The 27477-nt window shown below is 37.0% G+C and overlaps 2 protein-coding genes across 2 annotated transcripts; both read left to right on the forward strand.

Annotated features, from left to right (window-relative positions):
• Positions 1-413: 413 nt before the first annotated feature.
• TRAPPC13 (trafficking protein particle complex subunit 13) lies at positions 414-26285 on the forward strand (the record flags this gene model as incomplete). The annotated part of the gene is made up of 13 exons (XM_082013534.1): positions 414-459; positions 7056-7124; positions 7881-7980; positions 8566-8650; positions 9379-9506; positions 9643-9715; positions 12906-12950; positions 18210-18227; positions 20397-20530; positions 21662-21860; positions 24928-25028; positions 25937-26087; positions 26181-26285. The coding sequence occupies 13 exons, from the start codon at positions 414-416 to the stop codon at positions 26283-26285; spliced, it is 1254 nt and encodes a 417-aa protein (XP_081869660.1).
• Positions 2789-3538, forward strand: SHLD3 (shieldin complex subunit 3; the record flags this gene model as incomplete). Its single annotated transcript, XM_082013535.1, has 1 exon — positions 2789-3538. One exon carries the CDS (start codon positions 2789-2791, stop codon positions 3536-3538), a length of 750 nt encoding a protein of 249 aa, XP_081869661.1.
• Positions 26286-27477: the final 1192 nt, after the last annotated feature.

Raw genomic sequence — 27477 nt, forward strand, 5'->3', positions numbered from 1 at the left:
CACACTGGGCCAGTCTGTGCCCGCTGCCTCTAATTCACACCAGGAAACTACGGCTCCCATCGTACCGCGCCGCACAGCTGCCCCGGTGGCTTCTGGATGACTACACATCCCATCATGCAAAGGGGGACGGGGTGCCCCCCCCGCCCCCCCCCCCGCCCACGGAGCACTGATCCGCCCCGTCCACCAGTGGGGAACGGGAGGCAGTGCGTTCCGGGGGCTGTAGTTTTGCTCGCCATGCTGGTGCCGTGACGGTAACGAGTTGCATCCTGGGACAGCTGTTTCCGGGTTCGCCGGTATTTAATCGCGCCCGGGGTCTGTGTACAGGTTCATCCTGCCTTTCATCGGCCGAGCGTTTTCTTCCGCCGGTAGTATTTTGGTCTGTCTGCCCTGCTGTAGGGGTGAAGGCTGGCGCCATGGATGTTAACCAGCCCAAGCAGGAGCACTTGCTGGCTCTGAAAGGTACTGACAGTGCTGCTCGCCGGTGCTCCCCGCCCTCCCAGGCCGCTCGTCCCGCGGCAGCAGCGCCTCCGCTGGCCCTGAGGGCCGCGGCGCGCCGGGCCCGGGGGAGAGGTGGGACGCTGCGGCTGGGGCGGGGGGAGCTGAGGCGGCGCGGGCTCCGAGTTGGGAACCGGTCGTGAAACACCATGTCCGTTCCGGAGGCGAAGCCGTTTCTTCCATGCGTTTTAGAAGAAGGTCGAGTAGGGAACGGCCGGGGAGGAGCGCCTGGCGGTGGGGCGCAAGGTGGGAGGCGCCCGGGGGTGAAAGGAGGCTGGTGGCGGCGACCTGTTAGAGGGCCCTCCCACGTGTGTGCACCTTGCTTAGTGGGCCCGTCGAGGCTGTGCGATACAGTTGCATTTTGCACGAGGCTTTTAGCAGTTACAAGGAAAAAAAATTTAAAAAATGGAATTTCCCTGCTGTCTCTTGTTTGTTTTTTCCCCTTTTAATGTTTTTTGCTCCTTTAACCTCTAGTTTAAGGCACAGCTACTGGGCTTACATCCTTCATTCAGGAATTACGAATAGTGAAAATAAAAATGTTTCTCGCATACCTCGCAGAATTAATACAGAAATCAAGAGACCCCTGTAAAGAATTTGATAGTTTCTGCTGTCAGTTGGGTACCAGTAAGTCAGCAATTGAAACACTGAAAAGCCCTAATCTACTTTCCTCTCATTTGAGTCGACAATCATAATATTTACTTTCTTTTTTCCTAACCATGCTTATTTATAATGTAAATGCTGCTAGTTAAGTAAGAGTTATAAATAGTTGGTTATAATCTCAATTCTGCAAGCATTCTAAATCAGTGAGGCTACTCAGATCGATAATGTAATGCAGGTGTGTGGATGATTTCAGAGCCCATCTTCTGCCCATTTACTAGTTTTACAATACTCCTAGAGACAGTTTCTAATGGTGCCTGCATGTCACAGTAAAATCTGTTAACCATAATTGAAGGATCAACAAGCCTTTTTTCATGTATGTACACATGCACATGGACACACACAAAATAAAGCCAAAAACCTGAGAATATGAAACATCATCATCTGACATTACAAATGCATTTTTATAGTAATTAATTAAAAGCAAAAAGTTTTATGATGAATCATTTTGCTTTTGCGAGAAACCAATATAATCCTTCAGTTTGTATTGAATTGGGTGCAGTGTCCAGGCTGTAGATTTTGCAGAGGTGAGAAAGATACCAGGGTTTCTTTGCATTGTGACTACTTTAAACAAAATCTTGACAGTGTAATGATTAAACAATCCCAGATTTTACTTATTTTAATATCATTCTATGTTGCTGAGCTCTGACAGGGAACCTGAAATGATTGCAAACTTGTTAGGGGGGAAAAACAGGAGACCAAGAGAGCACGTTATGTTTCATAGTAGTGTTTGCAGTTCTGCCTGACCCATCCCCCTACCCGACCCCAAATATAATCTGTGTGAAAGAAAGCAATGATGTATGAAAGTCTAGAATATTTAAGAACTTAATGAGCTTTTTAGTTATTCTAGAAGTTTAATAAATTAAGGAATTATCAGGTCCTTAGGTTAAGGACTAAAAGGATGGCTGCATGTGTTGCTCAGCAGCTCTGAGACTAAAACTAAATGTGTAGTTCTGATATGAAATGGAAGCAAATAACTTTAATTTGCCTATAGCAGTTCCCCTTTAACCTGTGACTTTAAAAACTGCTGTGTCGGTCAGTACTATTTCAGGAAGGGGTTTTGTCACACACGTGTTTTCTAGTTGCTTTATATGCCCTGGCTTAAAATGTTGAAGTGTAGGAGGAAGATACTTTTAAAAAAAATAGATCCGTCTGGTCAATTTGAGAACATAGGCAGTAGTGATTGTATGTCTTTTAAGATGCATCACAACAATATAGCAGGAATAACGACAGGTAGATGGCAAATATGGGATAGTGACAGTAAAATAATACTCTTGCAAGGGACAGTGTTGAGTGAACTAGGTACATATGGATAATGTTCAGTGTGCTGAAGTTATGCTGGTAATGATGGGATACAGTTGCTAATGTTCAGCCTGGATAAAGTAGAACGTTCTGATATATCTCTTATTTCCACTAAATGTTGTTTTTTTTGTAAAATATCCTAGCAATGTTTTTTCTTAATATGGTAGTATCTTATTTTTTTATAATACTTCTGCTTTAGGTCCTGTTTTCCACTGATCTTTGCAGCATGGGGCAAGAAAAGTCTTGTAAATAAGATGTTTCAGTCTAGATTTCAGAATCCTAAAAAAGAGACTGTTCCTTTTCTTAAGAATAACTGGATTGCTACTGTACAAGCATGGAAGTGGTCTTGCATTATCGACCACATCAGAGAGATCTAATAAAACTGCAGAAATTGGCGGAAGCAGCAGTGAAGGAGTTTCCCATTCGTCAGTTACCAAGATTTACACCCTGGTTTCCAAATGATTTCTACAGACTTCCCCTCAAACCAAAAAAGCAGCCACCTGTTATTTCTTGTGAGGAAGCAGAAGAATTGAAACAACTTTCCACACATTCAGAATATGGTACAGGATCTCCTGATTATGACTGCACGAAAAATCTCCTTGAGTTTCAGTCTAACATGAAACATGGGCAGACTTTAATCCAAGCACAAACTGTTCACAGACCATTTGACTTGGAGAATCAAGGAGAACCACCAACTAATGGAAAACAAAAATTGAAAAGGTCTTGGAGTGTCTCTCTCCCGAGCCCTAAGCTTAAAGAAAAGATTCTTCCTTTATCTCAAGAACTGCAAAATAATTTGGAAAGACTAAAACTGCATGCGTTTTATAGAGGAAAGTGGACAATTGAACAGTCTATTTGTAATAATCAGAATTTGGAGGACATCTGGATAAAATTGAATAGACTCATCAAGGAGAATGAATTGCCATCTTGCAATGCTACTATCCAAAGATCTGTGGGACAGATATGGGTTTTCTGTGATATATTATACTGTGAATATGTTAGAAATATTCTTAGGGAAAAGCTAAGCCTTACTGATAAAATGAATTTGCTTGTACATAAATTTGGAATTATATTCAGTTTATAATTGTAAGGTGGAGTTTAATAATAAAATTGCTGTCTGAAGTACTGTAGTTTTAAAGCAGCTTAGAATATACAAATGTTAGAACACCTGATGAATTACTGAGTGGAAAAAGACTTAATATTACTTTTCTACAGTTTTTAAACAGTAATAATGTGTTTATTTAACTTTGTTTTGCCAGGAGACTTATGAATGGTTCTATTAAGATTAGCAGGTGTCTGTTTGGCTTAGTACTGCATTTTGTAGCTCTTCTCTACCTCAGTGGTCTAAAGGGAGAAAAAAAAATTCCAGATGATTATGGCAAGCTGTGTTAGATAATAAAATTTATGCTTTCAGTCAAGCAAAGTACATCCTTACTTGTGCCTCTTTGAAATTAGGAGAGGGAAAAATATTTTTAAGTGAGTTGTTATAATCGCTATGAGGATCTGTAATTATTTTTGACACTGAGACTTGCAAGATCTGATTATTTCCTGAAAGTAGGGTGTGTGGGGACTTTAATGAAGGCATAGCCCTTGCATGAATTACAGACTTATTTTCTATTGCATGTGTACACTGCCGTAGTAATGCTATCTATGTTTTCCCAGAAATACTAATGAAAGTTTCAGTGGAAGTTGTTTGCTGAAAAATAATGAACAACTTCGCATTTGCTGTTTCATTACTTTGATAATAAGACTTTTTTCCCCCTGATGTTTCTGGTCTTTTGTCTCTAATTATATTAGGGAACAAAGAAAGCAGTAACTTCCAGATACAGGTCAGGAAATAAAGAAATCAGACTTCTATCTGTAAACCTCTATTTGTTGTCATTATGGATGGTAAAGGTCTGTAAGGGTTTGAATGCATTTTATGGTGATAAAAGGCTGAGTTCAGCATGAATTTTTGTCACCTGAAAAAATAAAGTATTTCAAGGTCATACTGTCCCTACTCAGTTTAATGTTTGGAGGGTCATTAGAGCAGTTAAACTGGGTTCCATATGACTGCAATAGTATGTATTTCTCTTAGACACCCCTCCTAATTCCAGATAATTTTGCTGTAGCTGGAGGTCAAGGTCTGTGGCATCTGGAAAAGGGGGAAAATAAGTGAAAACAGGGAAAGTAAGGGAATGGTATTTCAAGATAGTTAGATTATCATTAACAGCGTTCTAAATAAAAGTGCACATAAGCATAACAGAGGTCCATCTGTGTAAAATTTAAACAAAATCCTCTTGGACTTACATACACTTGTCTTTTGACAGCCTTATGTTGGAATAATTATATTTTATTATAGGCATTACGTATCTTCTTGTAGTTTAAAATTAAGGATGTTGCTCAGTTTGGATCATTGATATGTATTTATAAACTTTGACTGAATGTTAAGACAGTCTAATATTGACATTTAGGGTGTTTGTGACAGTTAATATTGCCACTTAGCAAAACTGATCTAAAATGTTGTTTAGAGTAACTGAGGGTCATTACTAGTTGTAAAGTTTATATAGCCAAGCTATTTAACTGAAATTATTTTTCTGAGCTCAGCACTAATAGTAACAAAGTTACTTTGTGTGTCAGCATTTTTAAAGATATAATGGAATAGAATGCAGGTGTGATTTGAGTTTTATTTAATGTTGTATTTTGTGTAGAGGATCTTAGAGATGAGCGATCATCTTGCAAAGATACAGATTTTCTAATATTCATTTAGTAGTCCTATTTCATATAACTACATATCTTAATTTATTTGTGATTTTTACTTCATTCCATGATTATTTGTTTATTTATTGTCTTAAATGTGACTAAACTTGATCTGTAGCTCTTCCCTTAGAAGCAATCAGCAAGTACTAGTTTATATGGGCTTACTGGAGATGTGAATAAAATTAGGTAACTGACAACAATATATTTCCACTATATTTATTCAAATATCTTCCTAAACAGGAGAGATCTGTTTCACTGTTCAGTGGTAGCTGTCAGCTTTCTGCTTCTTTGGGTTGGCTTGTATGCAAATAATGATACATGTACTGTTAGCTGTGAGCATCTCAGCTGCATAACTATCATGTAATAAAAAGTGGAACACCACATTTGGTTTCTCTACAGAATTATTACAGTCTTGGGTAGCACCGATGTACAAGCTGAAATCCAGACTTTCATTTTGAACTATTCAAGAAATGTTTAGTTCTTATGCATGCATAATTCAGTATTTATCTTTCTCACTTTTGATGTTGAATCTGGTTCTCCATTTACTGTTTTGTGTATTTTGGGACTTTTTATTTATGTCATGGTTCTAAGCCTTCAGAGGTATTTTTTTTCAACTTTTCACCATAGCAAAGAGAATGTATTACCTTTTCATGTGAAAACTATGATTTTCTGTTGATGCTGACTTGCATAGATCTGCTATATGGTAGTGTAAGTTCTTGTGAACTAATACAGCACACCACACCCAAATGTATATTGAAATAATTGAATATTTTACACAACTGAAAATAGCAAATGCTGACTGAACATATAAGATGTACAAAAGTACAATAAGATAAAAGCACGATACATGTGTCAGTGCAAGGATGTTGATCAACTTGTTGCAGCCAAGAGAAATATGTTGGTTTTTTTAGTTTTAGTTTTCAGAAATTATATCATTTTATGTCTAAGTTTTGAAGAAAAAAAATTAGTGATTTTTACATAGTTGGTTCAACACCTGAGGTTACAAATGCTCAGCTTCATTTCATGTGAATGCTTTGAGAAGCTACATGCAAGATTAGGGCTGTTGGTTTATATGAGTAGGGAGGAATACTTTTAAGCAGCAACATCTTAAATCTGTAATACAAATAAAAATAATGTACTTTTGAGTATTCTGCATTAAAATAGCCTTTGAAAATACCGCTTGCTATTAAAAAAGTCTACTTCTAGTAAGATCTCAATGATTTTGATTTTGTCAGTATTGACAAAGTATTTTTTTTGTGTGTGTTCCTGAGGTTTTTGTGGTGGTTTTGCTGGTTTGTGTTTAAAGTTTGTAACTAAAAGAAAGTGGTTGTATAAATAGTGTAGGCTTTTATACTCCATCTTGCATATGTTTTAGATTAGGATGTAAATGCAATTCCTAATAACCTGGAGTTTGAAGTGTCTGTACTAGGTCATTATGTCCTATTTGTAGAGCAAGGAGGATCACAGAACAGGCACTTAGCCTAGAAGTGTCCACAAAAAAAATGAAACTGGTAGACTTCTGAAGTCCACAAAGCACTTAGCACTGTTAACAAGTATCAGGTATAAGACCTTTCACACAGAAGACTGAAAGCAGTGGATGCTGGTGCACCAGGGGAATAAAGCAAGAGGGAGCAATGACATTACCAGTGAGTGCTCTTGGATCTAAGAGTAGCAGGGAATTTCTTATATTGGAAAAATGACCAGGTGGTCCAAAAGGGTGCTACCCTTTTTCAGGCTAAGATTTAGTGGTGGTTGGTTTTTTTGGTGGAAGGAGAGCAAGACAAAATTATACTTTAAAAAAAAAATTAAAAAATACTTGTTTCCTTGACCTATAGTTTATTTTCTGATTTTTTTTTTTTCAGTGATGAGGCTAACCAAACCTACTTTATTCACTAATATTCCAGTGACTTGTGAAGAAAGAGATTTGCCAGGTATGTATTTCCTACTGACTATTATGTACATATGACCAGGTAGTGATAGTGGCTATAGCATAATATGATGGTACACCAATACAACTCTTGTCCTACAGCTTTGAAAGCATGGTGATGATACTGCAAACATGTGCCCTCAAAGTCTGAGCAATTAACACACAAAATGGAAGACAGTTGTGAGAGAAATGTGTAATTGCAGAAATTTTGGTGTTACTATCTTTACCTGGAGAAAATGCCCTGCTAATTGGAAGCAACATATGTATGTTCTATGGAAAATGATTTTGCAAGAATCACCACTTTTGAATTGTGTTATGCTTGGTGTACAGTCATAAACTGGAATCCTTGGGTTGTCCCCCAGTAATAGTTGCAGTCTAGAAGTCAAGTATAAAAGATGCAAAGGAGAGATTCAAAAAAAGAGGGTTGTGTGGAAATACAAATCAAGCAGGGGAAGAACGTAAGTGGGGTTCACTACTTCTGTTATGTAATGTGCTTTACTTGGGCAAAATTTCCCTTAAAGTTTAGCATTAGTTTGAGCAATGCCTTTGAGATTGCACCTTTCAGTATGTATAATGAATGATTCATTGGACAGAAGTGCTTGGAAGTAAGTTGTAATTTATAGGCAAATCTATAGATATGTACTTCATCCCTAAACAAGTTGGTTGTAAAATAAGTATGTCTAAAATAAAGTAACTTAAATGTAGACCAAGCTTTAGACGTAGCGAATACTTAGATATTGGCAATTTGATATTTCTACAGGTAATCTATTTAACCAGCTCATGAAAGATGATCCTTCTACTGTAAAGGGAGCAGAAACTTTGATGTTAGGAGAAATGCTCACTTTGCCTCAAAACTTTGGGTAAGAATGAATTACTGTAACTGTAACATGCAAGGTTTAGGATTCATTTAACACTAATGTGTTTATTATTTTTCTTGCTTTTTGAACATCATTATTATGCAATGAGATGTTAGTTTGTTTTAAAAATAATCTGTGGCTTGATTTATAATGTGATGTAATATATAAACATGTGCTGTGCGGTGTTCCTTGTCTGTAGCCTGACTCAGTAATAAGGATTGAAAGTGGAAAGAAATTTGTAGCTGTAGGTGAATTTCTAATGTAATCCACTACTATAAACTACATCTTATACTAACAGAGTTTACTGCAGTGATTTTCATGGGTACTGTAAGCCATGTTCTTATTCATCTTAGATTTTTATCTAGAAAAAAATTCTGATTTGTTTGGTCTCTTTTGAAGTTGTTTATCTTAGAAGGATGACATTTAGAAGTATGGGTGTGAAAATGCCACTGTACTTTTAGGATTTGATCTGCAAACGTGTGTGCATGTTTGTCAATACATTTTAATTAGAACTTAAAGAGGTTTCAGTGAAATGTTCTGGTTTCTTTTAATAACTGTTACTAAACATTTTTTTCTTTTTAAACCCAGAAATATATTTCTGGGAGAGACGTTTTCCAGTTACATTAGTGTACACAATGATAGTAATCAAGTTGTCAAGGACATACTGGTGAAGGTATGTGAAGATAAACCTACTTACTGGATTTATAAAAAATAAAATGTTGAGTATGTTTTCTGACAATATCTTGTGTGTTTAATGCTAACATACAGACTTTAGGAAATATCTGTCACTTTTTCAAATCCAGAAAATATAGCTGGAAATTGGAAACAATAAGACATAAAAATAGAAATGATGATAGAAATATTTAAAGATTAAAGTGAAAAACTGGGAGTGTATTAAAAATATGGATATGTTATAAAGCTTCTCTGGAGAACTGGTGTACCAAAACTTCCACAGCTAAAAAAATTGGAGTTATATTTGCTTACTTGCACTTTCAATGAGGGCATCAAAGGAAGTTTCTGTAAAGCATGCATTGACTTGTATTTTGCTTATATTTCAAATGAGTTCTTCTCTAGTGCATATGTTTTTATTTTCTGCTGGGCAAATACTACATTGAGAATAGAAACTCCAGAAGTCATTGTCGAACTCAATGTAAAAAGTAAATAGAGATTTTATAAGCTGCATGTTGAAGGATTGGACCATTTATATATATTTTTAGAACTTGTCTTTAGCTTTGACAAGTATCTCATCATCTTAACGTATCTTGGTTAGATTATATGTATAAAAGCATGTAGGGTACCAAATGCTCAGTGAAACCTAGAACTTTATAACATCAGTTATTTTTCTTTAGATGGATCTAAGCAGCTGCAGTTCTAACCAATGCTTTGTTTTTCTGTCCCCAGGCTGATCTTCAGACAAGTTCTCAGCGCTTGAACCTTTCAGCTTCTAGTGCTGCAGTGGCAGAACTTAAACCTGACTGTTGCATTGATGATGTGATCCATCATGAAGTAAAGGAGATAGGAACACACATGTAACGTTTTATATTTTTCTATGATTAAATGAGCTTAAATGAAACTGCAGCACATGCGTGCTATTCTGTTGCTGCTTTGATATAGGCATAAAATTAAGTAATTAAAAACTATTTTTTAAAAATTTGTTTCTTTCAGCTTAGTTTGTGCAGTGAGTTACACTACACAGACAGGAGAGAAGATGTACTTCAGAAAGTTCTTCAAATTTCAGGTATTGCGTGAAGTATTCTCTACTTCTAGTAAGCGAATCTTGAAAACCCATTTTAAAAATCTGATACTTCAAAAGCACCTTTACATACTAAAAATATGTTTGACTTTTAAAAGTGAACTGCCTCTTCAAACTTCACATGAACTGATGGTTTCTAATTATCATGCAGTTAAACATTTCAGAAATACTAATATTGCATCTTATTTTTATTCAATTATTGAGAAAGAAAAATCTACTCATTAAAAAAACTTTTCATAGCAGACAGCTTTATGATTATTTTTAAACAGAAAGTATTGTTCATTCTGACACATCTAACCTTTGAGTTTAGATTGTAAGATTTTTCTTTTAGTGTGTATAACCTTTTCTAAATTAGAATGTAGCAGCTTGTTTTTATAGGAAACTAAGCAAAGAAGTCTAATGCATTATGTCTGACTAATATCCACAGAAGTAATTGATAGATAACTTTGTTCCACCGCACAAATTTCAAGACTTGAGATTAGAGTAACTGAGGACAGCGGGAAATTACTGTTATCTGTGGACTGGTTCTGTCAGGAAAGAGTCTATTTGAGCTGTGTATTTAATGGATGTTTATTTTTTTAGAGAAATATGCTGAGGCTTGGATAATTGTTTGCTCCCTCTCATAGAATTGAGGATTAGATGACATGGTTTACTGAACACATTTTTAGATACTCTCACAGAGTGTCTAGCAATACAGGAGCTTTTATATAATTGAGACACATATCTTTTGCAAGTTGCAGGTGACTTCATTTTGCTCCTTTCTAGTATTCCATCTAGATACTTCAGAAAAAAGCATTTCAGTCTCTAGAAGGCTAAATTGCCATGTGCTACAGAAAAAGAACACCCAAATGATGTTAGTACTTGTGGACTTGAAATGGCAGGTATTGATTAGTCAAAGGTGTTTCCAGACAGTCCTAGGGAAAGTCAGTCCATATCAATTTTCGTGTTACACTCTCCTCTGAACCCAGAAACTATGAAGTGTTTCTTCACCTTTATTGAAGCTGATTTTCATCTTTGTTTTGTCTTGCTGTCCTTGTGAAACTTTCCCTTTCAATTTCTCCATTCTTTTTTCCCCATGAATTCAGTATTTGGTCCCTCTGGTGCCTCTGTTGCTTTTTCTGATCACTAATGTACACATCTACAGGCTTCCAGTTCTCATCTCCTCTCCCTTCCCTGCCCTTGTTCTTGCCAGAGCCTTGAAGATGTCGATTTGTCTCCTTTAGATTTGATATGGCAACTTATTTGTTGTTGTGGTTTAATGTGGCAGGCAGCTAAACACCACCCATCTGTTTGCTCAATTCCTGCCCCAGTGGGATGGGGGAGGCACTGAGGGGAAAAAGAGTAAAATTTGTGGGTTGAGATAGATGGTTTAATAGGACAGAAGAGGAAGGAAAAAAATAATAATGGTGAAAGGATATACAAATTAAGTGATGCACAATGCAATTGCTCACCACCTGCCGACTGATGCCCAGCCAGTTCCTGAGCAGTGGCCCTTCCCAGACAACTCCCCCAGTTTATATACTGAGCCTGACATCATATGGTATGGAATATCCCTTTGGCCAGCCTGGGTCAGCTGTCCTGACTGTGTCCCCTCCCAGCTTCCCTGACACCTCCAGCCTTCTTGCTGTCAGGCCAGCATGAGAAGCTGAACACTCTTGGACTGCTTAGCAACAACTGAAAACATCAACATTATTTTTACCCCAGATTCAGCAAAGAGCATTATACTGGCTATTGGGAAGAAAATTAACTCTATCCCAGCTGAAACCAGGACATTTGTGCACATTTTTCAGGTGTCTACATGCATATTGTAATTTCTATTTTTTGTGACTGAATCCAATACAGGCAGCTTTAATGTCAAAATAGCGAAGGTCAACTATCTGTTCAAACTTGAAGCTCTTCCTTCAAGGAAGGAAGCATAAGAGCTTCTCAAAAAGTATATATACACTTTAACAGCATTCTGTAAATACTCTTTGATTCATTATGAGAAACACACTTCACTGAGCAATTTTGGTTGTTATTTTTTAAATATGGCATGGAGACACGTGTTAGAAAGTCTGAAAAGGGGAAAAAAAAAAAACATTTCAGAAAACTGAACAATGTCTTTACAATGGGAATTAATGGCTGCTAGTGATTGAGGTGCCACCAGCTATTTTATAACAAAAAAACACATTTTCTCTTTGACAGATTCTCAGTTTTTTCAGTTATGTTTTCTAGGATCTTTTATGTTGAACCAGTGTTATAGTTGGTGTTAAACAGCTTCTTTTTCAACCATGCAGAAATCTTTGTGAAGACTACTTTTTAATCTTGAATTCTTCAGGGCTAAAGAATTTGTTCACAACTTGGAACTTCAGGGTTGTCTCTGGATGCAGTATACTTATGTAAATAAAATAAAAGTTTCCCTGCATAAAGGGAAATAAATGTCTTCAGGATATAATTTAAATTTGTTTCCTTACAAGTATAACAGAAGATTATTTCTCCCAGTTACATCAGTGTATATCCATTTCATTTTTGAATGTGTTAACTGTAGTGGCTTTATGCACAAAATTCAAGCACTTAAGAACTAACACTTTATTATCACCTTTTGTATCATCAAATTGTTTTACTGATTTAATGCCATGATTTATAGGCTTTTTCATTTCTTGCAACAGTTGCATTTTCAAGAAGGAAGTGAAGCCTAGTAATGGTTCGTTGGTTAAGCTAATCACATCGATAGTTCTCTTTCTTTTATTTTTAGAAGCCTGGAGCAACTTTTGTTTGCTGCACAACACTGAAAGACTTGTAAATGTTACATGGTTCTTGCTCAGATTTGAAAGCAAGTGCAGGCCACTTAGGATACAAGATGGATGTAATGTTGTTTTAAAGACATAGATATACTTAGTGCACTGGATTTGTCTGGTTTCCTAAGGCCAGTGCTTAAGTGGAGAATTATTTTTCACTCTGAGAAAACTGTTTAATGGCAAACCAGTCAAGCATGCAAATAAGAAGCAGCAAGTATATACTCTGAATAATGAGGTTTTAGCTGAGTTGATTGTATCATATATTCAATTATGTGCCTGTTCTATATAATATCAAAAAGAAAAATAACAATTTAGTAAACGTCCTAGGACTTAAACAGTTTATGCTAAAGGTGTCTGAGAAGCCAATTGACAATCTGTTTGTTTTCCGTTTCATACAGGTTCTTAAGCCACTAGATGTGAAAACGAAATTCTACAATGCTGAGGTAAGTGAGACCTGTATGTATTTGGGTTGGTTTTGGTGTACTGGGTTTATTACTTCACATTAGGTGGTTAGATTAAATTGAAAGAGATTCTTAAATACACATGTTTCTGAGAAGGATAATTTGTTCTAAAGAGAAAAATAGGTGATGGGTTTATATAATTTAGTTTAAAAATAGACATACTTTTGATGAAGTGGGGAAAGAGATGGTAACTAGGCAGACATGTCAGTCAATTGCATTAAGGTCCTGACAATTTTGTGTATTTTCTGCTTTCCCATGAACTCAAAATACTTTCAATTATTGCTTGTATATTTAGGCTGATAGAGTATTTACTGTAAGGGAGATTATTTGTTCACAAAGCAGATAATAATTTACCAGACTGGGGAAATTTAGATTTAAATTATTGAGCAGAGGGGTCATATTTACATTGAGGAAACTTGAATTAGGTTACCTAAAATTAATTTTTAGGTTTGTGGCAGTTATAGAGTGCTTCAAAACTAAATGACCTGATATATGCCTTGTATATTTATTTGGGCATATTTAGGCATCTATCTTTGGCTATTTATGGTAAGAATTTCAACTGAAGATGACACAGATAGTGGAAACTTACAAATTATATAGTGTTCTTTTTATTTCTAGACATTCCCTATGCATATGTGTATTATATAGGTCTGTTGTAGGGTATAAACTTACAATATCTCATTACATAGGAAGTTAGGACATTTGTTTCTGTCATTATCACTTAATTGCTCACTATCACAAAGCAGGTACCTTAAATTTGTGAGCATTCTATTCTGTACTCTTTGTACAAAGTTCATACTGATACTTCCAAAGGACTTAGAGAGCTTCCATTTTGAGTATTAAACTTTTTCCATAACCCCTGAAATATGGTGAACTAGTACACTGCTATTCATTTGGTTGAAAACCTTAATTAGTATTCTTAAACAGTTTGTTTGAAAAGGTTTAAAAGATAGAGTGCAGTTGTAGATGTTCTATGTTGCCCTGAATAGTAGATGGGAGAAAAAAGACCAAGGTGTCAGTGAGAGAAGAAGAAAACATATGGAATTTTGGCAATGTGAAAAATAACTTGTGATAAGTGGAAAATGTTTTGCTCTCCTGTTTGTTCTTAACTAAGTAGATATGTGCTATGAATTTGCATGTAGAAAAGCAGAGAGTCTCCAAACCTATTGTTCTAATTACTTATCTCCATCGTAGTCACACCTGGGGTTCCTCATGCAAAATTATAGAGGTGTGAACGGTATATTTTTGTCCCTTTCTGACAGTATCAGTAGAGAAAACAGAAAGGAGAAATAACAGATAAGAATTTCTGCTCTGCAAATGAGGGTTCCAGGTGCAAATATCTGTCTTGTTTAGAGTTGTGCAGGAAATGTCACATAAAGGTTTTTCTCTCTGCTTTGGACTAATAGCATGTAAATTATGAGACATTTAATACATAGTGTGTAATTTATTTAGAGGGAAGGTAATCAAGGCATAAGTCAAGTGATTTAAATATCATAGTACAGAGGAAAAGAGAAAAACATTTTCATAAAGATATCTTGGTACATGTATCTAGGCCACAGGCTTTAATCCTTAGGCTGACCAGGCGTGAAATATCTGAGTAGGGTCAGAACGTGATCACATACAACTGGCGCTTTATAGAACTGGTGTTATCCACAAATGAGAATGTCTGGAAATGTCTACTGCTGTGACTTAAGAATAAAAATAATCTTAAACTAGGTAATTCCTGTGGCAACAAAATAAACCTCCGTTTTGTGCGTGGACTGTATTATTGTTTCAGATAGGGGAAGAGAAATCTTATATTAAATATTGCTGTCTGTCTATACTTCATGTATAAACCTTGTTTTGTGCTGAAACAATTCATAATGAATAGAAGTAAAAACCTCTAACATAAATTCTGGGCAAACTTTTGACATAGGTCAAAAGTGTTCTTTTCTAAGAAAAATTGTTTTACTACTGGCCTTGATAAAGGACTTAAACTCCATTCCTCAACTGGATTCCTCAATAGCCACCAATTCCTCATGATAAAGATCTATGAGAACCTTTGGTGTCTGAGCTGGTATTTATGGGTTTTTTTGGCTTTGGCTTTCTTTTTTCTCTATAAAGGTTTCGAAATCCTCCTTTGCCTTTTGTTCTTCCTGTTTGGGAATTTATGCAACTCCCATTACCATAGTATCCATATGATTGATTAAAAAATTTTTTCAAAGATTTTTGGATTATATTAACTGAACAATTTACCTAACAAACTGATGTAGTACCACTCATAAGTCCTTCCCACTGTAAAAGAAGGTGAGGTTTGAAACCACCTGAGGAACCTGGACATACCCAAGTCTATGGGACCTGATGAGTCCTGAGGGAATTGGCCAATGTAGTTGCCAAGCCACTCTCCATGATATTTGAAAAGTCGTGGCAGTCAGGTGAAGTCCCTGCAGACTGGAAAAAAGGAAACATTGCACCCTTTGTTAAAAAGCATAGCAGGGAGGACCCTGGGAACTACCAACCCATCAGCCTCCCCTCTATGCCTGGGAAGATCATGGAACAGATCCTTGTAGAAGCTATGCTAAGGCACATGCAGGACAGGGAAGTGATTTGAGACAGCCAGCATGGCTTCACCAAGGGCACGTCCTGCCTGACCAACCTAGTGGCCTTCTATGATAGAGTGACCACATCAAGTGGACAAGGGAAGAGCTACAGATGTTGTCTACCTGGACTTCTGTAAGGCCTTTGACGTGGTCTCCAACAACATCCTTTTCTCTAAATTGTAGAGAGGTGGATTGTTGGGTGGATGAGGAATTGATTGGATGGTCACATCCAGAAGGCTGTGGTTATTACCTCAATGTCCAGATGGAGATCTGTGAGTGGTGTCCCTCAGGGGTCTGTATTGGAATGAGTACTCTTAAATATCTTCATTGATGACATAGACAGTGGGATCTGTCTATGTCATTGGGATTCTGATCCCCCATAACATCCTTGTCTCTACATTAGAGGGGTGTATTTGATGGGTGGACTGTTTGGTAGACGAGGAATTGGTTGGATGGTCACATCCAGAGGGTAGCGATCAATGGCTCAATGTCCAGATGGAGATCAGTGATAAGTGGTGTCCTTCAGGGGTCTGTAATGGGACCAGTAGTCTTTAATATCATCATCAATGGCATAGACAGTGGGATTAAGTGAACTCTCAGCAAGTTTGCAGATGACACCAAGCTGAGTGTTGCAGATGACACACCTGAGGGACAGGATGCTATCAAGAGAGATCTGGACAAGAATGGCCTGTGTGAACCTCATGAGGCTCAGCAAGGCCAAATGCAGGCTCCTGCACCTGTGTTGGGGCAACCCCCTGTATCAGTACAGGCTGGGGGATGAAGGGATTGAGAGCAGCCCTGCTGAGAAAGACTTGGGGGTACTGGTGGTTGAAAAGCTAGACATGAGACGGCAATGTGTGCCCACAGCCCAGAACGCCAATCCTATCCTGGGCTGCATCCAAAGAAGGGTGGCCAGCAGGTTGAGGGAGGGGATTCTGCCCCTCTGCTCCACTCTTCTGAGATCCTACCTGGAGTCCTGCATCCAGCTGTGGAGCCCTCAGCACAGGAGAGTCATGGACCTGTTGGAGCGGGTCCAGAGGAGGGCCACCAAAAGGATCCAAGGGATGGAACACCTCTCCTGTGAGGACAGGCTGAGAGAGTTGGGGTTGTTCAGCCTGGAGAAGAGAAGGCTCCAGGGAGACCTTATCGCAGCCTTTCAGGCCTTAAAGGGGGCTTAGAAGAAAGATGGGAACAAACTTTTTAGCAGGGCCTGTTCTGACAGGATGAGGGGTCATGGCTTTAAACTAAAAGAGGGTAGATTTGGACTACATCTAAGGAAGAAACTTTTCACACTGAGGGTAATGGAACACTGTCACAGGTTGCCCAGAGAGGTGGTAGATGCCTCATCCCTGGAAACATTCCAGGTCAGGTTGGACAGGGCTCTGAGCAACCTGATTTAGCTGGGAATGTCCCTGGTGATTGAAGAGGGGTTGGACTAGATGTCCTTTAAAAGTCCCTTTCAACCCAAACTATTCTATGATTCTACATATAATTTCTGAAAGCATATGAAGTGCTGCTATGTGTTCTGATCACAGAAGTCAAATAAAATTTAAAAACCTAGAAAGAAGCCATTGGTTAGATGTTGTATGTGATACTACATTACTGTCAAAGCACAAAGACCTGAATACTAGGGAAGACTGTTATCCTTGGGGGCAGGGGAGAAAAAAAGAATCGATATGTGTCAGTTATTAGTTAACTAAGGGTCTTTAAAGGTTGACTAACTAGTTAAATTGTTACCATTAATATCATGGATGCCATGATATTAGTCATAAAATCTGTCACTAAAATTATTTTCTACAAGAAATTATAATCCATAATTTCAGTTTTTCTAAGGCAAGGAATGACGCTGAACCTTAATTTTCTTGCTTGTTGCTTGTATTGCAGTAGCATCCAAATCAAGTTGATTGCTGAAATTCGTGCATAGAATGCATGCCCTGTCACCCTAACCTGCTGCAGTCCTGAGATTGAATTACCTGCCCCAGTCTATAGAAAGTCTCTCACTGACTTTGTTGTCCCCTGGAAAAGGCTCTGTAAAAGGTTCTGTTCCTGCAAACATTCATATGGAGATAAATATGCAGACACTTAGGAAAACAAAGTTTGCAATTAAAGTTGGGTTTTTGGAATGATGGATATTCAGAAATGAGTTTTTCCTGGTTGTATTATGCAAAATTTTTTATAAGCTGCAGTATTGTAGCTTTGCTAGAATGAATTACCACATTATTTGTATTTCAAGACCTTATATATGTGTATATGTCAAATTCGTAAAATGACAAGGACTGTTTTTCCATTTCATGTACAACTCATTGCATGGATTTAAATTCAGTACAAACTTTAAACTTACTCAAAAACTAACTCCTTTTTTTTTGGGTCAGTTTGTTCTACCATATCTTATCTGTGACTTCTGTGCCTTAGGCTCTACTTTGGATTGGTTCTGAAGCAAAGCTAGTAAACCATGTAAACATACTAGCTATAACTTATTAGAAATGTAGATGTCATCCTTGTTTGCATCCATTTTTATTTATGTTTCTGTCTTACTAATGCTATCTTGTTTAGATGGTGCAAAAAAAATGCAGAAATGCATTTTGTTTGAAAGTTAGCCTCCTTTTTCTTTAACATTTAACCCTAATTTCTCTAATGTGTTCTTTTTTTATTTTCCCATTAGAGTGACCTCAGTTCTGTGGTAATTTTATTTATTTTTTTATAAATGTGTATGCTTTTTTAATTGCCTATCTGTATCTGTGCTTGTTGACGTTCTTTTAAAAACATAATGGAAAAGCAATGTTTGTTCTGCCTATCATGAACTGATGTTTTCTCATCTTTATATGTGCAGCTAATCATTTAAGTGGTTAGCTCTTTCTTTAATACCCATTGTTGAAACTACAAGTTGATTATTACAGACTCTTGCTTGTGGGGGTCCTTCTGTAAAATACCTCACTAAAATTTTACTAGATTCATTAGCTGAAAACAGGAGTTAATCCCTACTAAAAATTTCCTGCTTTTGACACATAGAAATGTAGGTTTTACTACCACACTGCTTGTGTAAGCTGTGACAGAACTTTTCATGTCTGGTTGGTGGAGACAGTGGGTTTGAGGAGAGAGCAGCAACTGGATGTTCTTCCTTCCTTTCAGTAGCTGGAACTGCACTTTCCAACTTCTAACTGCATGTGATAGTTGAGTTAGTATGATACTTCTGTAGTCTGGTTTCACTTTAAGGTGTGGCTTGTATTAACATAAACTGCATTCTTCTGAAGTACTTAAGGATTATCCTTTTTTACACCATGTGGTATTAAAGCAATTTAGGAATAACACAAAACTAACTTGCTTTTTCATTATGCTGCTTGTTTTTTCTTTTCCCTTTCAAATTACCTTTTTCTAAATCTCTGCTTATGGTTGCTGCATTGAAAACAACTAAAATTTGGGTAAATGGACACTTTGAGCAATGGATTTATGGGATATAAACAGTAGCAATCAAGTGACAGGTGGTAGTAGTAATGATTACTGAGAGACATGGTTTAGTTGGGGTTACTTCCAGCTCCTTCTGCAAGTGTGAGGTCTGTCTCTAACCCATGGGGCTTGCACAGTTTTCATTACTATATATATGCTATCAGCTGGTTTGTGTTTAATGTGTTTATAAGGCACAACAAACAGTTCCAGTACCATTCCCTATTTCTCCTAACACAATGCTTTTTGAGACCAAAAATATTTTTACTATTTTGTCCTGCTTTTGTTTTGTGACTTACAAGCAGGACTCCATTTGTATAATGAAGTCACTTTTTTTACACCAATTAAAAAGAAATTAAGCTTCCTTCTACCTTTGCCATAAAAATACTTTTTTAAAAATTTATCATAACAAAATACCTAAACTGCTTCATACTGAACTTGCAGAATAGAATATTTCAGTTGGAAGGGACCTACAAAGACCATCTAGTCCAATTGCCTGAATCAGTAACTCTCTTGTAAATGCAGATTTAGTGGGCATGCACCCTTTTTTTAATTGGCATTTCTTTGGTTTTGTTGTTCACTTCTCCAGGGGCTTGTATCTCTAGTAGACTGAGCCTTTCGTAATTATTCTATCCTGAAATTTTAGAACTGCAAAGTGACTTCACTGGTCTGCAGTTCCACAGAGGCAGTGAGGCAAACACCTCTAGTTTTTTAGTTTCTGAAATTTAATAGTCTCTATCTTTCATTCCTGTACAAGAATTGGTCTTTATATACCACCTTCAGGCACAAGCTTCATCTAACAGATGTGTCTTAGAGGATGTTTTGAGGATAGAGCACCAGTTAAATTTTTGGGTGCATATAATATTAGTAACCATTGGCATGATGCAGCTGGGAGAGAGGAGACTGGTTTTTGCTTTTTAGCCAGTACATCAGTGTTCCAGAATAAAATCTCACAGCATGTACCTGAACTATTTTATTTCAGTTAAACAAACACTTATTTCAATTTTTTTATACATCTCGATGCACTAGTAATCTGGCATGGCATGTTGTTGTGCACTGCAATTCCTTACCATTTATTCTATTTTTTCTTTTTTAAAAATTTGGATTAAAACTTGAGTTGCTGTTGAGTTGATGACAGTTTTGGGAAGTGGTGATCTAATGTGTTACAAATAAGCAATAGCCAGAACATAGTGAAATTATCCCACATCCATTGTTTGGCAAGATATCTGTTGACTAACACTTTTGCTCCTGTTGTTACTGGGATTAAGGTTTTTTCTTGCATTAATTACTTTAATTTGATTTGCAGGCATGAACTAAACACATGTGACTTTTTTAACAATAGGACTGTCTACTCTTTTTTAATAACACTAATCACATTTTCATGAACTTGCACTTTTGTTTTTTTCAGACAGATGAAGTGTTTCTGGAAGCTCAGATTCAGAATATCACCACCTCTCCAATGTTTATGGAGAAGGTGTCTTTAGAGCCATCTATGATGTACAACGTTGCAGAACTGAACACAGTTGACACAGCAGGGGAAAGGTATGTTCACATTTGGGATATTTGACTTTGAAACACTGTATTATGATTTCATGAGGCATAAGCATTACAGTTAGTTGTCTGTAACAGAAGGATTGTACTTGGCTTGATTAAAGAGATCAAATTCTTTTTATGTATTCAGCTGGAAAAGCTGTTAGTTTTCTTTTTATAGATACTATTCTTAAAACATTGTAATTCTACCTAGTAGAGAAATCCCCAGTTTACTCTCCAAATAATTGGTAACATTTATTACATAACTTTTTCAGTATTTCCCATATAAAATTGAGCCCCCATCTGGTTCTGACTTACCTGTGCATACATATTTAGCCTTACAGGACCCATCTGACTTCTTGCTTCCGTCTAGTAGACTGGTAACTGTTTTCATTTGTTCTGATCAAGATCTATCAAGGCAGCAGTCAAGGTGAATCAGTGGAACACCTTTAAACACCCTTATAGGATCATGAAATACAAAAATCTGTCATGCTGAAATAAATTAATGTCATTTAGTGTTAATTAGTAAAACACCAAATACCAGAATTGTCTACTGTGTTCAGTAAACTGTTGTGCTTACAAAAGTTTGTGATGCTTGGGTAGAAGTTAACTTTGCCTGTTTGTGCTTTGCAGTTGCTTGGGTTTTTGGAGGAGGTAATGTTTGGGTGCTTCTGCAATGGGGGCTGAAGTGAAAAATTCTGTCTTCTCCTTGCTGTCAAAGGGTTCACCTGTAGCATAGTGGAGCATTTTTCTTACAAAGTGTTTGCATCTGCTGTGACAGTTCTTGTCCTGAATGGGAATTTTAGGCTTATGACCCAGATTTACTGGGAGGGAACCAAATAGCAGAAGTAACATTACCAGTATTGTTGTTTAAATGCTATAATAAATAAATTATAATGTAGCAAAGTGGATTTCCACCTTAGTTCTTTCTGGCTCAGATGAATTGGTTTTTTTCCCCCTTGGTCCTCTATGCTACATAAATTCTAGAATTGTTTTCTGTTGTGAAAAAAATAGTCTATGTGTTTTGCCATGAATAAAATACATACACAGTAAGACTGGTGAGGGATGGAGAAAAAAGGTTGGGTTCTTCAGTTGTCTTAAAAATAACTGTTTAAATTAAGACCCAATGTTTTCTTCTTTTAGTGAGTCTACTTTTGGCTCAAGGACTTACTTACAACCTATGGATACACGTCAATACTTATACTGCCTAAAACCAAAGCAAGAATTTGCGGAGAAAGCTGGAGTAATTAAAGGTGTAACAGTGATTGGTAAATTAGACATTGTATGGAAAACTAATCTGGGTGAACGAGGAAGGCTGCAAACTAGCCAGCTCCAAAGAATGGTAAGTTTAACTTAAGCATCAATTTAACTTAGCATCCATTTTTAAGGCAACTCAGTGAACAATTTAATAATAACTTGAAGGAGAAGTTCAAGCTGCTTACTTTCCAGAACTCATTCTGAATACATGTGTTTCTGTATGTATTCGAGAAAGTTATTTAATACATTTGGTCAGTGAAGTGTGGAAAAAGCACTTCCAAGGGACTGCAGCTGAACAAAAACATTCTTGTTCCTTTTGGTCATGTGAATGGCAACATCTTTTGTTTTCTTGAGGTTCTGTTTTCTGGCCTATCACATGGTTCTTTCTTTTTTCACAGCACTGAACAATATAACTTAATGGATTGTGCACTTGAATTGCCAGAATTGAGCAACCTATCTAGCAAATACACTGTTTACAATAAAATTAACCTGGATGCTGTTTGGCAACAAACTGAAAGGCACTGACAAAAGAACTCCTTTAAGTGTGCCAGCTGTTGACACAGAAGTGTGCTCCCTAACTCATACAGACATTTTGGCTTCTTTGAGTAACAATTTTTATGTGTAGGATAATACTACTTATCTTTCATGTCCACAGTTTTGATTGAATCTGTTCTGGTTGATATATAAATTGCTCCTGAATTTTAAGTTGTAATTGCTGGCTTGCTTAAGTCACTTCCACTTGACTTACATCTTTTGACTTGAGGATGGTATGAGAGAGAAGTAAAAAAGCTTTGACAATGAAATCAGTCTGAGTTTACAATGCTTGTAATTGGATTTCAGCTTCTGTCTCTGCCTCCATCATTTAGTAAATCAAGCAATTCTGTAGGAAAATCACATTGACTTGGAATTAGGCAAGCAAACTTGGATCCTGGAAATTCACAGCTAAATCACTAAAACTTCTTTGTTTTTAATTGAGGTGTTAAGTATATGTATAACCCCATCAAATTATAAGCTGCCCTTTTTTTTCTAAACTTAGTTGCTTCTGTTACTTTGGAACTTGTTGCTTGTTTTTTAACTAAAACTGTCTCATTTTCATCTGACCTTTTCTATCATTTCTCTTTAAAGGCAGATTTTTTTTTTTGTCTCTCTCTAAATCAGTATTCTCTCACTCTGCATCCCCTCTTGAACCTTGGAGAATTGCAGTTGATACACAGTGGTGACTAACATACCTTCACACTCCAGGATTCGTTTTAGTCATCTGTCATTGTTTTCTGATTAACAGAGGAGTATGAGCTATTTTGTGTACTTTGAGCAACATCTTTGGAAAAGCAGCAGTTTTTGTGGGTTTTTTTTTCTTCTTCAAGTTGTGATACGACTCCCTCTTGTCTTCTCCTCCTCTTTTCAGTGCTATCAGATTATTTCATTTCTAGGCTCCTTTCACCTTCCAACATTTTCCTCCTAATCCATTTACTAGCCCTATAACCATTGTTTCCCCACAGGGCCAGAATTTTACCTGTACTGTGCCCCTCAGTCATTGTTTTGGTTCAGATCAGGAATGTGCTTTTGAAACAAGTATCCTTGAAACACCCAAATACCGTAATTTGGGGTTTTTTGTGGAGTAGTCTTGGAATTCACAACTACATTCTTTCCTGGGTGACGTTAAACCAGACAGATGCATGTCCACAATATGCCAGGGGTGCTCCACCTGCTCAAGGGCATTCAATCCAGGACTAGACTAGAATGAGTCTGAAGTTAGAGAGCACTGTTCTTGAGTAGCACAAGCGAGAAATTGTCTAGTTGATGCCATACTCTGAGCAATTATCTCATTTTTGGATGAAAACAATGTTCCTCTTTTTGGTGTTACTGTAAAGCCTTTCACTCTAGCCATCAGTTCTTGCAGATACCTCATTAAGGCCAACAGGTATGTGCTGTTTAGGCCTTCTCATTTGCTCTGATTCTGTTTTGATTTGGTCAATTGCTGGTAATAAAATACTGCTTTTATTGTTTGGGTTTTTTTCTTAATGTATCTCTCTTCAGAGTCTAATGTTATGGCAAACTACCTGTCATCAGGGAACTGGGTATAATTTTTCTAGTAGATTCCTTCTTGTCACCTGGTACAGCTGAAAATGTGTGCCTTTTTCCAGTGCTGGCTTTCTGTTCTTCAAAGGTTCCAAACTTATGTTGCTCATTTGATTGGAAATCTCCCTTAGGTTTGTCATACTTCTGCTCATTGACACTAATGTCCAATTTAATATGCTTTCTAAAATGTCACTTGTCTACAGTCTGTAATTAACTGTGTTTCACTAAAACCTGTTCCCAACCTGTCAGTCACTGGCTTTCTGGGCCTCTGGGTATATCTTTTACTTGATCTGTAAATGTAACTTCTACTACAGCATCCTTCTATTAGCAGAAACATGTCACAACTATGCCTTGTCAGGCAGGAAAAATTTTCAGCTTGTTTTTTCCTTAGGTTCTATAATTTGTGGGGATTGAAAATCTAAAACTTTTTATATGCAGGTTACCATCTTGGACCAGCCCTGGTTAGTAGTAACTAGACATTTATCATAGGTTTCTTAGCAGACCGTATGAAATGTGTTTGGTTCTTGACAGAACTGGGATAGTTGACAAGTGTTCCTATCGTGCCTTTCTAATTGGTGGCACGTATTATTTTGGCAGAGGCTTGGAGGACTGAAATGGTAAGGAGAATGAATGATCTTTTATTTCTTAGGATGTGGGGTAGTGGTAGGTTTACAAGGGAAAACTATACTTACATTGTCCATAGTATCTGTTACCTGTCTGACACAAAAGTCTTAAAATACAGTTCCTGGGAAGATCAGCTTTGTATGGGTAGTTAAGCTTTAAGGATGTGAACTATTTGGAAAAGTTATAAAAGTCATAAAGTGTGTATCATTTCCTATAAATAAACTGGACAGATCCTCCTTGTCTGATGAATTGTTAAACCTATGCAGAAGGTGGTCCTTGGTAGTGGATAAGCACTGCTGTAATTTGAGTACAAATCAAAAGCATGAAAAATTGATCTTTCTTCAAATTCATCTTATTCTAAGCTTGTTGCAGTAAAAGAAAACTTGAGTGGTAAAAAATTCAATTTTACTATCCAGCATCTGAGAATATGTGTTCTTATACCTTCTCAGGCTCCTGGTTATGGTGATGTAAGGCTTTCCTTGGAGACAATACCAGACACTGTAAATTTGGAAGAACCTTTTGACATTACATGTAAAATAACAAACTGCAGGTAATGATGTCACGTGATTCTTGTGCTTTTTCCTGAGTGGGTAAGTTGTGGCTGTCTTTGTTTCATTTTTCAACACTTTCTCCTGAAACAGTTCAAACCTGGTCTTTACTGTGAGTTGTAGCAACATGAAACTACTGGTCTATTACTTGAAACATGTCTTTTGGATTACAATGATTTTAAAAACCAAAAGAAACAAACCCACCCTTCCACCCCATCATGATCTGCTAATACTGTTTGAACTGAAAATCTGTAGTGGAATTCCATGGCACTAGCTGCCATACCATTTAAGATTGCACCCCATACTTACATCACAAATTGTCCTAGTTCTTCTTAGTTCATTGAATAATGAAATGAATGCATATACAGGATTCTTATAACTAAAAGTAATTTTATCAGAATAAATGATGCCATTTGTATTCAGTGTGGTCTTACCGTTAGTTCTGCACCACTGCTAGAATGTCTGCTAAATGTAGTAGTCTTTTGTATGTCTTTATCAATGTTTTGACTTGATTTCTGTTTACAGTAGGATCTATGGTAGCCCTTTATAAAAGAGTTGCAAAAGTGACACTTAAATAAAATAATTCTAAATAGAAGTCAAAGACAGGGACTAAAGCATTTGTCTGGTTTGCTGATACTTCTCAGGAAAATCTTGTGCTCCATCCAAAATGGGAGCAGAATTATGCTATCCAGTTATTGCTAAACCCATGATGGAATGCTTGTGTCAGACAAAGCTATATGCAACTGAATTACTATGCATCACAGTAAATCTTGCTTGCCACCTTATAATTATTTTCTAAATGCTTGATTAATAATAACCAGAATAATAAACAATCAAGCTTTTATGTCTGCAGTCCTTGAATGCTTAGAAAAAGCCCACAGGTTTACTCCTGTTTTTCAATTTCCTCTAGCAGTGAAAGGACTATGGATCTGGTTTTAGAAATGTGCAATACTAATTCCATCCACTGGTGTGGAGTTTCAGGAAGGCAACTTGGAAAGCTGCACCCAAGTTCATCCCTCCATCTTGCACTTACATTGTTGTCTTCAGTGCAGGGATTGCAAGTAAGTCTTTATAGCATAGTTTTGTGTAAAATTGCTGTTTTATAAGCTCAGTAATTCTTTCTAATAACTCTTATGAATATTTTCCCTTTCTAGAGTGTTTCTGGCTTAAGACTTACAGACACATTTTTGAAGAGAACATATGAGTATGATGATATTGCACAAGTCTGTGTAGTTTCTTCAGAAGTCAAACAAAGCTGAAGAAAAAATTCTGTATTTCTGCTGGGCTTCTTTTTTGGACCAACTTCTTGATGTTTTTTGCTGCCGAATCATATTAAAATGTCTACAAACAAAACTAAATTCCTATATATATCTATAAATGTAACTATGCTTATTTAACTTCTCTAAGCATTTCTTGAAATCTTTAAAAAACATGCACCTGCATTTTATCAGCTGAAAATAAAGCCTTTGCAGAAAAGTATAGCTCTAGCAAATTAAACTTCATTAACACCATCTCAGAGCAGGGAGCCAAGATTGATACGAAATAGTAGCACTTTGTACTTTTGTTTCTTTTTTAAACACTGAAACAGTTTTTAAATTGTGTTTTTGACAAAACTGCTTCAGTTTGAAGGAACTGGCCTTCTACAGCGAAGTTCTTGGAATCTAGACCCGTAACGGAAACACGTTGTGGTACCTGATGTGGCAGTGTATTTGCATGGTACCTGCATAGCCATAAGAACTAGAGCCTGATAAAGGCAAGATGGGGGAGTGCAGCTGGCACTGTTGAGAGGCTAGCAGCTAGGAAGTAGAGTACCAGCCAAAGAATGTGCTGGTTGTATCTCAGTCTTTGGAAAGGAGTAATACAGCAGATCTGTCCCAGTGAGCTGCAGCCTTGTTGTGCTGTCCCTGCAACATAGGGCATGCTGTGAACAGTCATGTTACCTCCCACTTAGCAGGGAACTGGAAACTAAAATAGCTGAATTCAGGCTTTTTTTTATTGTTAAACTGAGGCAGTGCAAATTATTCTTCCCATGCCATAGGCATTTAAGTAGATTTTTAGGAGAAAGAAATGAGAAACCCTGCATGGCTGCCCTGGTTAAATTCTCCAAAGCATCTGCACGAAGGAATTCACGACTTGCTTAAGCACTGAAATGTACTTTTCCCTAGCTTTCTTTTGACAAAAGATGGAAATATTTTTGGCTGAAAAAGGTCACCTAAAGGTAGCCATTTAAAACAGAAAATGGTGACTGGCTTTCCTAGTTCAACACTAGTTAAAGTAATGTTAAAGATTCTACTCAGTGGCTTACTGTACTTCTCAGCTACCATATTGGCATTTAACATCCTTAGTTTTGATGGTATTTTACTTAAGGCTTTCCTAAGTATAGAATTCAATTTTAGAATACTGGATAAATCTAGGACCAGCTTACTAAATAGAGGGAATGAGTCCATACAG

The sequence above is a fragment of the Phaethon aethereus genome, assembly GCF_964289735.1.
Source record: "Phaethon aethereus genome assembly, chromosome: Z".
NCBI lineage: Eukaryota > Metazoa > Chordata > Aves > Phaethontiformes > Phaethontidae > Phaethon > Phaethon aethereus.